The sequence below is a fragment of the Peromyscus maniculatus genome, chromosome 9 (genome assembly GCF_049852395.1).
Source record: "Peromyscus maniculatus bairdii isolate BWxNUB_F1_BW_parent chromosome 9, HU_Pman_BW_mat_3.1, whole genome shotgun sequence".
Taxonomy (NCBI): domain Eukaryota; kingdom Metazoa; phylum Chordata; class Mammalia; order Rodentia; family Cricetidae; genus Peromyscus; species Peromyscus maniculatus.
In genome coordinates this window covers 24,405,545-24,420,965 of record NC_134860.1, presented here as the reverse complement: position 1 = coordinate 24,420,965, position 15,421 = coordinate 24,405,545, and the positions used below count along the sequence as shown (strand labels likewise).

At 44.2% G+C, this 15,421-nt stretch overlaps 1 protein-coding gene across 5 annotated transcripts in view; it reads left to right on the top strand.

The window, feature by feature from the left end:
• Nek10 (NIMA related kinase 10) overlaps window positions 1–15,421 on the top strand; it is a 201,288-nt gene that overhangs the window by 65,521 nt on the left and 120,346 nt on the right. For all 5 annotated transcript variants that reach the window (XM_015994002.3, XM_042284371.2, XM_076544479.1 and 2 more), the window contains one exon: window positions 11,758–11,833. In XM_015994002.3, coding sequence (XP_015849488.1) covers window positions 11,758–11,833 — 76 coding nt within the window. The remainder of the gene's footprint in view (window positions 1–11,757; window positions 11,834–15,421) is intronic.

Sequence of the window (15,421 nt, the reverse complement as noted above, 5' to 3'; positions counted from 1 at the left end):
GATTAGGGACTGACCAATGGTGACTGGATTTCCTGTCGCTGTTATGACTGAAGGTTCTGGCATGTATCCAGGATAGGCAGCATGTACACGTTGCATGCTGCAGCAGAAGAGATTCAGCAGCCTAGGGACCCAGAGCTAAAAGTTCTGGTACTCAGTTAATGAAGCATGAGAAATGTTGGAGTCCCAGTTTGCAGAGACTGTGTGGTACTGACAGAGAACAAGGGGGAGGGGTTGAAGACATCTCATTAAAATCTAATTATGGTGTTTTTGTCTAAGTCAGTCACGCAGCTCTCTGGGAAATTTAAGACAGCTTGGTTTCCAGTGGGTCCCCAAAGCTCTTTCTTCATGATAACCCACTTGTCTCTCGATCCAGCCTCAGATCCTAAGCAGACCAGGCTGTGCCACTGTCTCTGGGACTTCTAACACGCCGCCCCACTGCTTTAATGCTCTCTCCTTTTTGTTACCCAAGTCCAGTTCTGCTCCCCCAGCTTCATTTTTGCCACCCATGTCTGGCAGGTTGGCTCCCAGAGTACGCACCCCCCTCGCACATGCCCCCTTGCACAGCATCCAGAATGTGGGATTTAAACACCGGGTTGCAGCTGTTGCTTCCTTTGGCTATGATTCTCTGTCAGAACTTAACAGATATTCATTGAGTAAAAGGGTAGAAGAATGAATACAGAGATGAGTGAGGTCCTTTGGGGTGGCTTCGTGGGTAAAGGCACTTGCCCCCGAGCCATACTAACAGTGTTTGATCCCCAGGAACCACATGGTAGGAGGAGAGAACTGACTCTTGTAAGTTATTCTCTGACCTCCACATACAAGTGTGATGCACTCACATGTGCCTCCCCACTCCAAATAAATAAATCAATGTTAAAAAAGAAGAAGAAACAATACATGTAGGTGCTGATGAGTAAAATGCATGCAAGTAGAAATACCAACAAGAGACGAGGGTGGAGGAGTTGCCTGGGATTGGACGCTGCCTGAGAAGGGTGTTTAACATGCAAGGGGAGTTGTTAATTAGTTTGAGTGTGTTGGCAATCCTCACTACCATCATGAGCAGTAACCTGGAGGAAACGTTTCCTCTCCTGAATGCCACAGGACTCAAGAGAACAGAGACCTGCTGGACTGCTGTAACCCTTGGCATTCTTTAGAGGGTTTGGAGATTGTTGTTGTCACTGTGCACCAATGTTTGCTAAGATCTGTGACCTTAGAATAGTGAACACTGACTGGGGTCACAAACCCCACGGGGCATGCTGTTCATACCTGGAAAATCTGGCCGTGGAATGACTCTTCCTGTGGCCTCTGTAGGTCACTGGATCCGCCTAGCTTTGAACCTGCTCTGGGGCCTGCTTGAATTCAAGGTGACGCAAAACTTCCTGTGCCATGGGCACAGTCCAGTAGAGCCTCAGCTGTGGGAGTGTGGCCACATCATCCCTCCATTGCCCTCACGTCACCACGAAGCATGAACGTTTTCTGCCAAGTCCATCGTAGTTGCCTTATACTGGAAAAGCAGAGGGACCGTCAAAGGAAATCCAGCCAGCTCTGTTTCTAGACGATGAGGTTTCTAAGAGTCAGAAAAGGAGGCTGCAGTGGAGTTAGTGCTGGCAGTTATAGAGGCGGCAAGGTCTCTGATGGACAGGATCTCAAGCTTTAGGGCAGGGAAGTCCACAGCAGAAGCCTTAGAACCAGGGAAGCTGATGGCTTAGCACAGCGTAGAACCTGGAGTTGTGATGCTAACAACGGGAGAGGAAAAGCTTGGGCTGCTCACCAGGGGCTGCCCTGGGAAGGGGCACAGTGGGGAGATCAGGCTCCCAGCCCACGAGCCCCCTCCCCAGTTTGGGATACTCCATTTTAGACTCAGCATGCCATTTGTTGAATTTCAATAGGAAGTTGTTAGTAACAGTTGAACTTCCTTTGTGGGAAGCCCAGGTAGGAGTCTGGAGATAGAGATGAGGGATCTCTGACCTTTGGAAAAGAAAGTGCAGTGTGGCAGGACTCTGCTGAAGGAAGACACGGAGCCTCTTCTTAGAAAACCCTGTTCTCTCTGGGGTCTTGAATAGGTGGTGCAAGGCTGTGGGTATCTGGAAGGGCAGTGGTAAAGAGACTGGCTGTGTGGAGCCAAGCTTCGAGCTGGGCTTCCCCTGCCACAGTGCCACAGCTGGGCTCAAACAGCCTCCCTCCCTGAGCATGATTTGCTTCTGACCAATGCTTTCCTGAAGCTGTCAAGGTCACTCCTTGTTCTTATGCTCCGTAGGAAACACCCAGCCTCTCAGGAGCATTTGTTTGGGGACCAAAGAGAGCATGTCTCCAATGTCAGCCAGCGCTCCGAGCCGTATAGGCACACAGATACATGGGCACATAGACACCTCAGAATCCTCTCTTCAAGGCTCTGTACAATCCTCCCTGAAAGGGTCACTTTAGGTAGAAGAAAGGCATCTTGAGGTCACCATGGAGCTTGTAGTCATGGGCTAGGACAGGATGAATGACTGGTAAGTGTGCACAGTTATTGCAGCCTGAAACACCGGCTCCCAGTACTGCACCCTGGGTAATAGAAAGAATGGCTTTAGAGTAGCGGGACTTAGGAATAATTCTTATCTATCGGAGGGAATAAGACTCATGTACTGAGGTTCATTCTCTTTATTTTTCTCAAGTCTCTCCTTTCTCTCTTGTTCTGTCTCCTCCTATACACATCCCAAAGAAAATAATAAAAAGTTACATCTGAGGGGAGTGAGTAACCATGGCAATGCTCAGCTGCAAGAGTCAGGCTGTAACCTGAGGCTGGGGCCCAGTGCCCAGTGAGACAAGCTGCCGAGGAACTTGTGCAGGGAGTTATCAGATAGGCATAATAATTTAGTCATTTTTTGTATCTAAAAATCTTGGTTCAACAAATCAGACACCTGGGAATTTGTCCTTGTGTATTATCTGTGAAGGTTTAAATTATGAGGCATTTAGTCTAGTTTGAATTTGCTCTGAGGCCTAAAATCAGCTAGTTGTATGTAGCTTGTCTTAGAACAGAGAAGAAATTGCTGTTTTCTTTATGTCAGTTTGAGTTGATGATATAAAAACAGGCTTAAGTGTCTTGCAGTCCTCATGGAGCAATAGATCTAGTTATGAAGTATATCCTAGTATATTTTCTATTCATCAAAATTATACAGCTTAAGAAGAAATCATCTTTCTGATCATCCACATATATATGTGCCCCCAAAGTACAAAACACACCACCAGTGGGCTGTGGAAAGAACCCCACAGCTGTTCTTCTTAGGGAGGAATTGTGGTGGCTCATGAGAAAATTACAGACAGAAGCGACTGTTTCCAGAGTCTGTGGTCCTGCAAGCCTTGCTTGAATGGCGCTCCTCCATCAGAGGATTATTCATCTAGTGGGTTGACACCTGAACTATCAGTTGCCATCTGCTATATGTTCCGTGGCCTCTGGTAAAGCCACTGCTACCAGCAGCTGCCAGCGCGCAGTTTAACCTGTACTCATTGGACATGCCAGATATCTGAGTACGGCCTTATGGCCTTGCAGCGTCTGGCACTGGCCCACTCCCTGCACTCTGGTCTTGCAGACCTCTCATTTCCTCAGTGGATCCTGCTCATTTCACCACAGGACCTTTGCACATACAGACTCCTCTGCCTGGAAGTGTCACCTCCTCCTTTCATCCCTGTTAACTTCCCCATCTGATATTTTCTTAGTGTGTTTTAACAGTCTCTCTTCTGTTCTCTCTCTCTCTCTCTCTCTCTCTCTCTCTCTCTCTCTCTCTCTCTCTCTCTCTTTGTTTGGGGTGGGAATGTGCCATAGATTGTGTGTGCATGGAGGCCACAGGACAACCTCAAATGTCATTCTCCAGGGGCTGCTCACCTTGCTTTTTGAGACAGGGCCTCTCAATGGCTGGAGCTTGCCAAACAGATCATGTTGACTGGCTAGAAAGCCCAACACTGTATCTGTGTTTGTCTTTGTAGTCCTGGAATTGCAAGTGTGTGTCACTGTGTGCAGCTTACTTATGTGGAGATAAGCTTCATCAACTCCTTTAACTTATGAGCTGAACTGTTTTTCCAACTTCTACAGAAGCTTTTTCTGATCTACTCTTACCCTACCTGCCCTGCCCTTTGAAGGTCTTCTCAAATTACAGATGCACATTTATACCTTGGGAGTGATCTTTTATTGAATGTGCATCAATGTTAGTTCCTAAAGTCTGTGTCAGAGGTGGCTCTGGCCTGCTGGTCATCTTCTTTGTCCCTAGTTCAGTACCTGGAGCACAGGTCTTGACATCTCAGTGAATGAACACTTGATGACAGTCTTGAAGGCTGGAGGAGGAGGATGGAAGCTGTCTAAGTGTGGAGCCTCTGCCAGGAGGTCTTGTTGGGGCTCTTGTTGCTGAGTGCTCCCTGGGACTGAGGAGAGGCCTTCTGATCAGGTACACTTGAGGAAGGGGGGGTTTAGTCCCTTCAAACTGTGGCCACAGGAGTGAAAAGGATATATGCATGCATGAGTATTGGAGCTGGAGAGGAAAGGACCAGGAGTGGAGAAGAAGAGATGCCTTCTGCTATCTCAGCCACTTTGGATTTCCCAGACAACTGTGATAAACCAAGTGTAGACTGGGAAATGGAAGGTGCTTTGTAGGACTAGAGGAGAAAGCCCACAGGAAGATTAGGGCTTGGTGGTGAGATTGTGGATTGGGAGAAACTGATACAGCAGATGGTCCAGCAAAGGCACCTTCTATCTTCAGTGTGTCAGAGTACTTTGCATCTGTTGTCATGTAGCTAGAGCAAGTCCTGCAAAGCCTGCTCGTGAGTGAGCCAGTATAGAAGACCATCCAGAGAAGCCGAGCGAGGAGTGCAGTGTCACAACGTAGTAAGTAGAAAGAGACATGGCAAGGGCCTAGGACTCAGCTCAGAGCCGGATTCCTTGCTGGAATGCAGGGTCTGCAGGCTGCATGTGAGCAGCACCCTGCCAATTGTCCTATTGAAGTTTTCCCATGCTGTTAAAATGTTTTCAGTTGTTAGTGTTGAGTTCCTAGTCAAGCACACAGATGCCTTCAGGATTTCAGAAAGAAAGCATTTCTTCCCCATATGTTCCCACAAATGAGGAAAGAGTAGCAGAAACATCTCCTGCTGCCACCAAAATCTTCCCGATGGCCAAACAGCATTCGTTTTCACTATGCAAGCAGTTCTCAACTCTCTGTGTTTTTGTGAACATCTGTCTAAGCTCGTGCATTGCCTAAATTCATAAGAGTGAATAAAAACCATTGTAACCTTCCTTGGCTTTTACTTTTGAAATTAATTTTTAAAAGGTGATCTTCATACGTCATTTTAGTTTTTAAATTAACCAAGGCTACATGTGCTCAAATTATAGTGAGCTCCCTAAAATCTTGCTGGAGTATCCTTTTTATTTTGCAGAATGCTGACTTAATCCTATTAATTTTCTTCAGTATATGCTGGACCAGCAAGCTATCTAGCTTGTGAATAACAGACAATACTACAGAATGGTGGGTGGACGTATGACCTGTGCACACAGGTGTGTACTTGCCTCATCCAACAATGGCAGGAATTTACTCCCATGGAGAATACTAGACCCTCGGCAAATATTTATATAATGACAAGGATAAGCAAAGTAACTTCCTATAGTGACAGATACGCAGTTAGATGAATGCACAGAGGCCTTTAGAAGGAAGGTCAAGTTTTTGAGAGCGTGTGCTGTAAGCACATCCCTGAAAATTCAGATCGTGTCGGCTCTTCAGCCGGGTAGAGTTTGGTGTTTATTTTTCATATTTATCAGGAGGTTTTGTAGAATTTCAACCTTGTCTCTAGTGTTTTTGGTGTGGAGAATTATGGTTTCAGAGGAGGGACAGAGGCCAGGAGTATAGGAGCTGATGTCTACGTTCCTGGTGTTGGTGACATGGCCTGAGGAGTCCACTGATGGGTAATCCAGTCCTATAGAATAATAAACAATTTTATTTTATTTCATTTATTTATTTTTTAGTTTCTGAGGGGGAGTAATCCAGGGGAAGCCTGGCCGGGTGACTCTGGTTCAGGGTCAGTCACAGATCTGAAGGAAGTGGTCAGCTGGTTGCACTGTAGGAAACCTGGAACAGTTCCAGAGGGCAGGCTTCCAGGATAACTTGTGCCACACAGCTGACACCACCTGGCTTTGGTGGGGAGTGAGTGCCTTACAGGAGAAGTAAGGGCCCATGTGGCCCGTCATTCGGAACTGCTTCTCTTCTCACTGTGGCATCTTCAGCAGATTTTGACAGAATCAATGGACACGAGTGAGCACACCAGAGCAGAAGTGAGAGTCCTGCAGCCCAGCTTCTCATCCCATCTGCTCAGCTCCAATCACAAGTTGCTTCACCACTGAAAAAAAACAAAAGAAAGAAAATTAACATCCACCTGTTGAAGTCAAGAATGTTCTCAAAACTGTTGGTATAGTGCAGGGGGATGCTCAGCTCCAGGAATGTTTTCAAAATGTGGTGCTGAGATGGTCCAGCAGAGCAGGAAGCTTCTGCGAGATGCTGGCACACCTCTGTGCCCAGCGTCAGTGGAATGTACGGAGAAGCTTCTGGCTGGGATGCCTGCGACAGTAGCTGCCAGGTAGGGTGCCGTGGACATCCTGGGGACCTCCCTGCGAGGCTCTGGGCATCCAGCTGCAGAGCAGGCTTTGTTGCTGGTGTGCTGTCTTCCGAGTGCTGTGAGACCCGTGGGAAGCCGGGTGGGTGCCAGCAGAGAACTTCATGGCTGCCCTCGGGGGAAGTGAGCCACACCGGGCACCCATGCTCGCCATACTCCTCTTGCATCACTTCTAGTACCTTCCACTACAAAGTTCTCTATCGGGGTAGCTGGAAAGGACAAACATTCTAGGGGCCCACTCCTACATCACAAGGCGGTTTTGATGGTGTTCTTCAGTACAGTCAAATTGATACCAAACATTAGCCATCTGGGCAACCTATGTGAGAATTTAAAAATAACTTAGGATCAGAGGGAGAGGGAGAGGGAGAGGATGAGAGAGAGAAATTTATATGAAAGACTTATTCCAGCATTGTAGAGGCTGAAACAGGAAGACTGCTGAGTCTGAGGCCAGTCTGAGCTACAGTGTGAGTCTCAAAAGAAAATGAAAAAACCAAAACCCAAACCACTTAAATTGTAAAATTTCTGAAAGAAAACAAAGCCTTGTAAATGCAAATGGAAAACGGACCAAAAGACGAGCTGTGGAACAAGCAAAGATCTTTGAAATATGTATCCACCAATGAACAGTAGGAGAAAAATGAACAGAAACATCACTGCGAGAAGATTCACAGATATCAAATAAACATGAAAAATGTCCAAAGAAATGCAAGTGAGCACTGCTTGGGCTTTCAGCGCACACTATGAGGACCCTTGCGGGAGCACGGGAAAATCCGGTGTAGATTGAGTACGGCAGCTGAGACCCCCTAACAGTCCCTCTGAGAGGAAACAGCTACTTACCATTTTTTTTTAAAAAAAGGCAAATTAAACATACTCTTATAACATGATCTAATCATTTTACTGCAAGAGAAATTGAAGGTTTGGTTCACATGTAAATGTGCATGCAATCATTGTTGAATGTTGGGTAGAAATGTGAGTGGCCATCCCTGATTTTTAAATTTAAATGTTTATTTTTTGTGTGTGTCCCTGAAACTATGATCCCGAAACTCACTGTGTGGCCAGGCTCGTATTGAACACATGATTCTCCTGCTTCAGCTTCTCCAGTCCTGGGACTGTGGGCATACGCCGTGGCATCACCATTCTTGTTTTGAAATTAGAAACCAAGTATTGGGTCTTTCCGAATTAACTAGTGTGTTTTTTATACATTCCCATGATGAGATTGAGGAGGTTCCAGTGTGTTCTACTCTGCTGAAAGGAGTGAACAGAGCCAGGGGCTCTTTGTGCATTTACTGTGATGATTGTGCAGTTTTCGTGTGTGTGTGTGTGTGTGTGTGTGTGTGTGTGTGTGTGTGTGTGTGTGTGAATGTTTGTGTAGGTCAGAGAACAACTTGTCATCCTCAGTCCCTCTTCTAATTTTTTAGACAGTCTCTCAGTGTAACTGGTGCTGACCAGCTGGCTGAACTGGGTGGCCAGCGAGCTTGGAGGGACCGTCTGATGCTCACCCTCACGTGCTAGTGTTGGTCCAGCACGCACTCTGTCCGACTGACGCTCTCCCCAGCTCCAGTCCCCTTCCCTGTGGCCTGGCCACCTACCTAGGTGCTCTCTAAAGGCTGAAGCAGCTGGGAGTCTCCTGTTCTGGTGACAGGCTTTGCAGCTGTTGTGTTTGGCCTCTGTGTTGCTGGAGGGGTCTGTGAGCGGCTTATCTGTCTTCTTTCCCTGTGCTGTGGGAGCTGCTGCTCTCAGTCCTTTCATATCAGAGCCACGTGGTCTAATGATTGGTCATTTGTGCACAGCAAATGGTTCACTTCCTTACTATTGGACTGGAGAGTCAATGAAGCCGATGGGGCTGGATTTTTCTTTTGTTGGCACTATTGTGTTCTGTGAAGAATCAGTTGGTTTCAGATTAATATCTGACTGTTGATTTCTCTTTATAAGACATTAAGCAAGCTGCTCATTGTCTCTGAGCCTGTTTCCTCATGTCTATAAAATGCATATTATACTACACAACTTCAAAATATACTACAAAGCTGTAGTAATCAAAATAGCATGTTATTGGCAAAGAAATAGACCAATGGAATGAGATCAAGGGTCTAGAAAGAAGCCTGTACATCTATGTGCATCTGGATTAGACAGAGGTGATAAGAATACATATCATAAAAACACAATTTGGAAAGGACAGCCTTTAAAATGAAAATGAATGGTGCTGGAAAAGAATAAGACTAGAAGCCCCCTCTCAGCAGTTATAAAACCAACTCAGAATGAATAAAAGATGTAAGTGTGGAATAAACAGAACCACCCCCCCCCCAAGAAATGCTTGAGAACATTGGTGTGTTTGGGGTAGGACCCCAAAGCACAGGAAACAACACATCAGACCTGACACATGGATTCCAACAAACCGAAAGGATTCTGCAAAACCTCTAACAAGCCACGAAAAGTTGGCATCTCAGAAGGACACAGGAATGAATGAAGAGCAGGTTTTTTTTTTTAAAAGGTCCCATATCACTAATCTGCAAAAAAAAAAAAAAAAAAAAAAAAAGCAAATTCAACCACAAGGGTAGCATTTTGCCCCAGAAAGAATGACCATGATAAAAATGAGTAAAGGTAATTTTGTATAGCAACTTAAATAAATAAACAAATAAGTGGCTACCTTCTCCCTGCTGGAGAGGGGAAGGAAGCAGGCGCTGGCCAGGAAGTGGAGGAAGGCAGCCCTGCTGGAGAATGTTAATTAGCACAGTGATTATGGCCAACACTAAGGGAGTTCCTTGAAAAATTAAAAATAGAACCATATGATCTGAGCCAGTGATTTCACTCCTAGGAATATCCAGAGGAAATCGAGCCAGTGTTCACAAGAGATACCTGTACCCTCAGTTTATTGCAGCCTATTTCAAATGGGTAAGAAATGGAGACAGCTAGGTGTCCATCAAATGTTGGATGCATAAAGAACGTAGCCTGGATACACAGTTGAATGTTACATACAAACTTGGAATCCTGTCTATTCTATGGCAACACATATGGAAATAGATCATTTAATGAAATAAGCTGGGCATAGAAAAGAGTCATTTTTACCTGGCATATAAAAATACTGATCTCATATAAGCTAAGAAGAGTGATGGCCAGAGACTGAGGAGATAAGGGGGAGAGAAGGATGGGTAAAATAAACCAGGCTGCTGTTTACATACTATGAACTCAGAAGGCTAGAAGAAAAGATTTTAAATGTTTCTACCATAAATAAATATAGCCTGATTCAAACATTATATAATGTGTACACAGATCAAAGTATAACATTAGCCCATTGAGATTTATCACTTTTGTTTTTATGTATTAATTAAAAGTTAATTTAAATCAAAAGTAAGAAAAATACAAGTTATCTTGATTTTAATGGATATGATATATAGATATCAATACATTTATTGAACTATCATACCATATCCTATGAACATGTGCAAGTCTATATTCATCAAAAATATGTTATTTTAGGACTGTTACATGGCTCAGCTAATAGAGGCTTCCATGCCAAAACCCTGAACTCAAAGTTCAGCAGAAATGGGCAGGTGGCTCATGTCTATAATTCCAGCACTTGAGACATGGAAAAGGATCAGAAGTTCAAGGTCATCCCTAGCCACATAGGCCATTTGCACCAGATGAGAGCATCATCTTTGAGATACATAAGACTATGACTCAGAAATGTGTTATTTTAAGTGAAAAAACAACAACCAAACATCACTAGTCTCTGTGTTCAGCATGGCTTGGCCCTAGACACCTGATGGAGGAGGCAAGAAGATGAAGAATGGACAGACACTAAAGAAAAAACAGACACACAGATGAAGAAAAGCTTGGGTCAGATGGTCTGTGTGCACTCTGATGGAGTAGCACCAACTACCCTGACCTTGGACTGTTCATTGTGAGGAGGTCTCTGTGGGCAGCAGTCTCGGGCTGTAAACCAGGAGGGAGAAGCTGCAGGTGCTGGTCTTTGCGCATGTGGTCAATCATTAATAAACACTTGTACACACTGCTAACATTTGCACTCAGGCCAGAGGGAGGCTTTGACAATTTCCCAAGGGTTGGGGCATTGGTTATTGTCCATTCGACAGTATACATTCATTCAGGATTTCATGTTCTTTACACAGTTACTTAAGGCTTCTCTGGCTGCCCACATCAGTTATTACACACTGTACTGCACATAGTTTTACATGATATATAAACTCTGAATATTGAGTTATTGAACTTTACTGTTGTACTAGTTCCCACTCTGCTGTGCCACTTTAATCCTGATTTTTCACAGATATGGTGAGTTAGTGCCAAGAGTTGCTATTTAATTTCAGGTTCTCAGATCTTCATGCTGGCTGCTCAGGCTTACTGTCCTTTGACTGTTTTCTCTCTGTCCATCTCCTCACCTCCCCTTTCCTTTCCTCCGCTCCATTACCCTCTCTTCCCTCACCTCCACCTCCCTTCCTTCACACACGGTCTCACTGTGTAGCCCAGGCTGGCCTTGAATTCTTGATTTTAGTGCCTTAGTTTCTAAGTGCTGGGACTTCAAGAATCTATTCACCAAGACTCAGCTATATTTAAAACAAAATTGTCATATAATTTGCATACCTGCCAATCATTAAAGAGTATATCATAGTACACTTAATGTTATTATTTTACAATTTCAGCTGCCCATTTTTAGTTGTTTTGATCTTTTTCTGATTTTGTCTTTTGTTTTGAGAAAGGGTCTCACTGGTTAACATACGCACTTCTGCCTCATTTCTTGAGCTGGGATCACAGGCTAAGTCACCGCACCCACTTTTTTACCCTCAGATATCTGCAGCTTTGATGCAGGTATATACAGAAATGCTACAATCTTTCTATTTATTGAAGAACTTAAAAGTAAAAATTGCAAGATCAACAAGGCTTCATCTGCTTTAGTTAGCTCAATTTACTTCAAATTGCTTTAAAAAGTTGAATCCCATTATGTCAGAATATAAAGCACAGTAGTATAGAGTATGTCTGAACTAAGGTTGGGAGTGGACGGAAGATGGGGGGACATTCCGTGAAAGCATAGAGAAAGCAGCTGGTTACTTTGCAGGGTGTCAGATGCTAGGGACTGCTAATCCCTGGGAAAGACAGTAACACGTTGCTCTGTTTTGTGAATTGTAGCTGACTTCGGCCTGGCAAAGCAAAAACAGGAAAGCAGTAAGCTCACGTCGATGGTGGGAACCATCCTCTATTCTTGGTAAGGATACTTGTTTTATGGATCTCAAGTGGCACACTTAGCTGTTTCCGAATTTTGTTACTGTTCTTGCTTGCAAAGGGAAGAGAGTTTAAAAAGGAAGCTGATTTAGTAAGTTTTGTGTTCCTAGGAAAAGAGTTGTGTATCATTATATGTGTTCACAGCAATAACCACAGGGTTAGCCTGTTTATAACCTGTCTCTATTCCTTTGGGGGACTACTCTTTCTCACTTCCAATTGAAATAATCCTGGACACTAAATCTGCAGATGAAGGAGGGCTTGAGGACCACAGAACACCAGGAGCATCCCATTCCCTGACTTGCATGCAGCGACTTGGTATCTTCCTACCTGGGGAAGGATTTCTGTGTCCTCTTACCTGTCCTGTAGCTGGACAGTGACAGGGACTGAGTCAGTGCTGGTGCATCTTGAATAGATGGCAAGGCAAGTGCTTTGACCCCTGTCCTAGAGGATGACTAAGCAAGTGCTCTGCTGAGATGAACAGAGACACTTGTGACATATTGTACACACTGTGAAGGTTTTTGCATCCTGTTATCAGGACATCAGACTGTTATGTGGCTTATCTGGAGTAAAATAACATATTCTCAGAGAAATATTCTGAACTCTCATTTAATAAGCAACCAAGAAGCCTCCAGTTTACCCCCATCTAGCCAATTGGTATACACTGCATCCTAGGAAGAGAGTTAAAAATGATCTTGAGGGTTGCTGGGAACTTGTCTGGAAACAAGAATGCTGCTTTGCAAAGTCCCCTCATGGAGCATCCTGAGAAATGTCTGCTGAGGTGGGCTTCTGTCTATCTTACTAGAACTGCTTGTGTGTTCCTTGGAAACTGACTCATGGGAAGATGGGCAGGTGGGGCTGACCTTAGCAGCATTTCTTAAACATTGACATTGATCTTTGTGCTTAACTTCTTAAGCACAAGGCTGGCCCACTCAGTACTCAATCCAGGTAACTTGGTCACAAAACATTAACTCTGTATACATTCTGTCCCAACAGATCTCACTACCAAAATTACATGTCAATGAGATACAGAGTTAAATTTCAGTTAGTCATATTTGATATTACATTTTTATGGCCAAGAGTATATGAACTAAATTCAGAATGCTAATATTCTAACTAAAAACCAGGATTTTAGTCAGTGTACAAAATACTGGATTTCATTATGACACTCACATGTGTATATATGTGTGTGTATATACATGTGTTGTATGTTATATGTATCATTTTACCTTGCTCTGACTTGTCCCGACTTTGCTCCTCATCCATCCCCTGCTAGTCTCTTTCATTCCTTAAATTGTGTCCCTTCTCATGTCATATAGACGTTTGTGTAAATATTTATGTATCCAGAGTTGAGTATAGATTCTGCATATGAGAGAAAATACTTGTCTTTTTACTTCATTTTCTCCCCCTTGTTATGCCCCCCCCTCATTAGACCCCTTCTCCCCATCTCATAGTCCCCCTTATACTTTTATGCCATTCATTCATTTACTCATTCATTCAAATCTAGATTTTTCACATGAGAGAAAACATGTGCTAGGCATCTTCATAAGAATGATTCGTAATGTTCTCCACTTTTATTGGCTTTTCTTGTTGATAATGTCACAGTTTCATTCTTTACAGTGGAATAAAATTCTCTCACTCACACACAGACACATGTACTGTATTTTTTTTCCATCAATTTATCTGTTGATAGATATCTAGACTTATCCCCTATCTTGGCTAAGACGGACGGCGAGCATCTCAGTCATATCTAGCATTATTCTTTCTACAGTGTTTGGTTTTTTTTTTGTGTGTATAACTGTCTACCTGCAAGTCTGTACGTGCACTTGGTGTGCCTGGTGCCTGCAGAGACCAGAAGAGGGCACCAGATTCTTCCAGAACTGCAGTTACAGAGGGTTGTGCTCCACGCTGAGGGTGCTGGGAACCAAACCCAGGTCCTCTGCAGGAGCAAAGGTGCTCTTTCTGCTGAGTCACCACGGTGCTCTTTCTGCTGAGTCACCACAGTGCACTTTCTGCTGAGTCACCCTCCACCCCTCCACAGTGTTTTACAGCGCTTGCTGTACGGGTCTTTCACCTCCATGGTCAGGTTTGTTCCTATATATTTTATTATTATTCTGGAGCTATTGTGAATACCCCCCCCCCATTTGCTTCCTGGAAAGTTCATTATTGGTAAATAGAAAAGGTACCGATTTTTGTACGTTCATTTTGTGTCCTGGTATTTGTTGAAAGTATTTATTACTTAACAGTTTTCTTGGGGGAATCTTTCATGTGTTTTTATTGCATATATTAATTATATATAATAATGGATTTCATTCTGACATTATATGTATTTTTATCATATTCTCCCTTTAATGTCCTCTCTTTTCCTCCTCCCATCTGTAGACCCTCTTTTTCTTCCCAGTTTGTCTTTTTTTTTTTTTTTTTGGTTTTTCGAGACAAGGTTTCTCTATGTAGCTTTGCGCCTTTCCTGGATCTCGCTCTGTAGCCCAGGCTGGCCTCAAACTCACAAAGATCCACCTGGCTCTGTCTCCAGAGTGCTGGGATTAAAGGCGTGAGCCACCACCGCCCGGCCCCAGTTTGTCTTTTTTCTGCTTCCGTGTCCTGGTTTTGTGATCCCATGAGTTGAGAGTTACTTCCAGGAGCACGGACAACCTACCCGTGGCCATAATGGCTGCCCCTCCCACAGCAACTGGGAACTACCTGTCAGTCCTCGGGGAGAGGGGAGGCTTCATGAGCTCCTCTCTCCTCGCAAACAGTGCCTGACTGTAAATCCTCAGGAGAGGTGGGCCTCATAATTATGATCAAGAGTCATGTGCTTTGAAGAAAACTGATTTTTTTTTTTTTTTTTTTTTTTTTTTTTACTGTAAGACATTCTCCTCCCCACTCTCTGATTCTTCAGATCTGCAAAGTGCGCGTCCTTTGGGGCTGGCTTCCTTTCTTTGTTCTGGTGTCTGCTCAATGCCACTTCAGTGCACAGGTTTCCCCTGATCATCTGTGTTCCTGTCGCCCCTGCAGCTTACCTCTCTCTGACATGTCATACGGGGCCCCTCAGTGTAAGGTCTTCTGACTTGGCGACAAGACAGAAGTGGCAACATCTGGTGGGAACTGCATTTGAACTTGCCTTTCCCTGCTAGAGTGATGTGCTCTAAGGCCCCTTTGAGGTACTGGGTCAGGTCGTAAGGCTGGCCCCCAACTTTCAGGGAGCCACAGAGTTGAGGCCAGTTCTTTGCACAGTACCATGTGTCTAAGCCTGTGATTTGCAACCTTCTTAATGCTGTGACCCTTTAATACAGTTCCTTATGTTGTAGAGACCCCCAATCATAAATTTATTTTTGTTACTACTTCATAACTGTAACTTTGCTACTGCTATGAACCATAATGTAAGTATTTCTTTGGAGATAGAGGGTTACCAAAGGGGTCACAACCCACAGGTTAAGAACCACTGGTATAAGCTTTGATGTGCATAAGTGAGGTGTGATATGCATTTTTGGCTCAAACCTTTTCAGCTTACAGGGGCCTATGGGGTGTGACCTTACCTTAGATGAGAAGCAGCTCCATTTTAGCTGCATGGTCA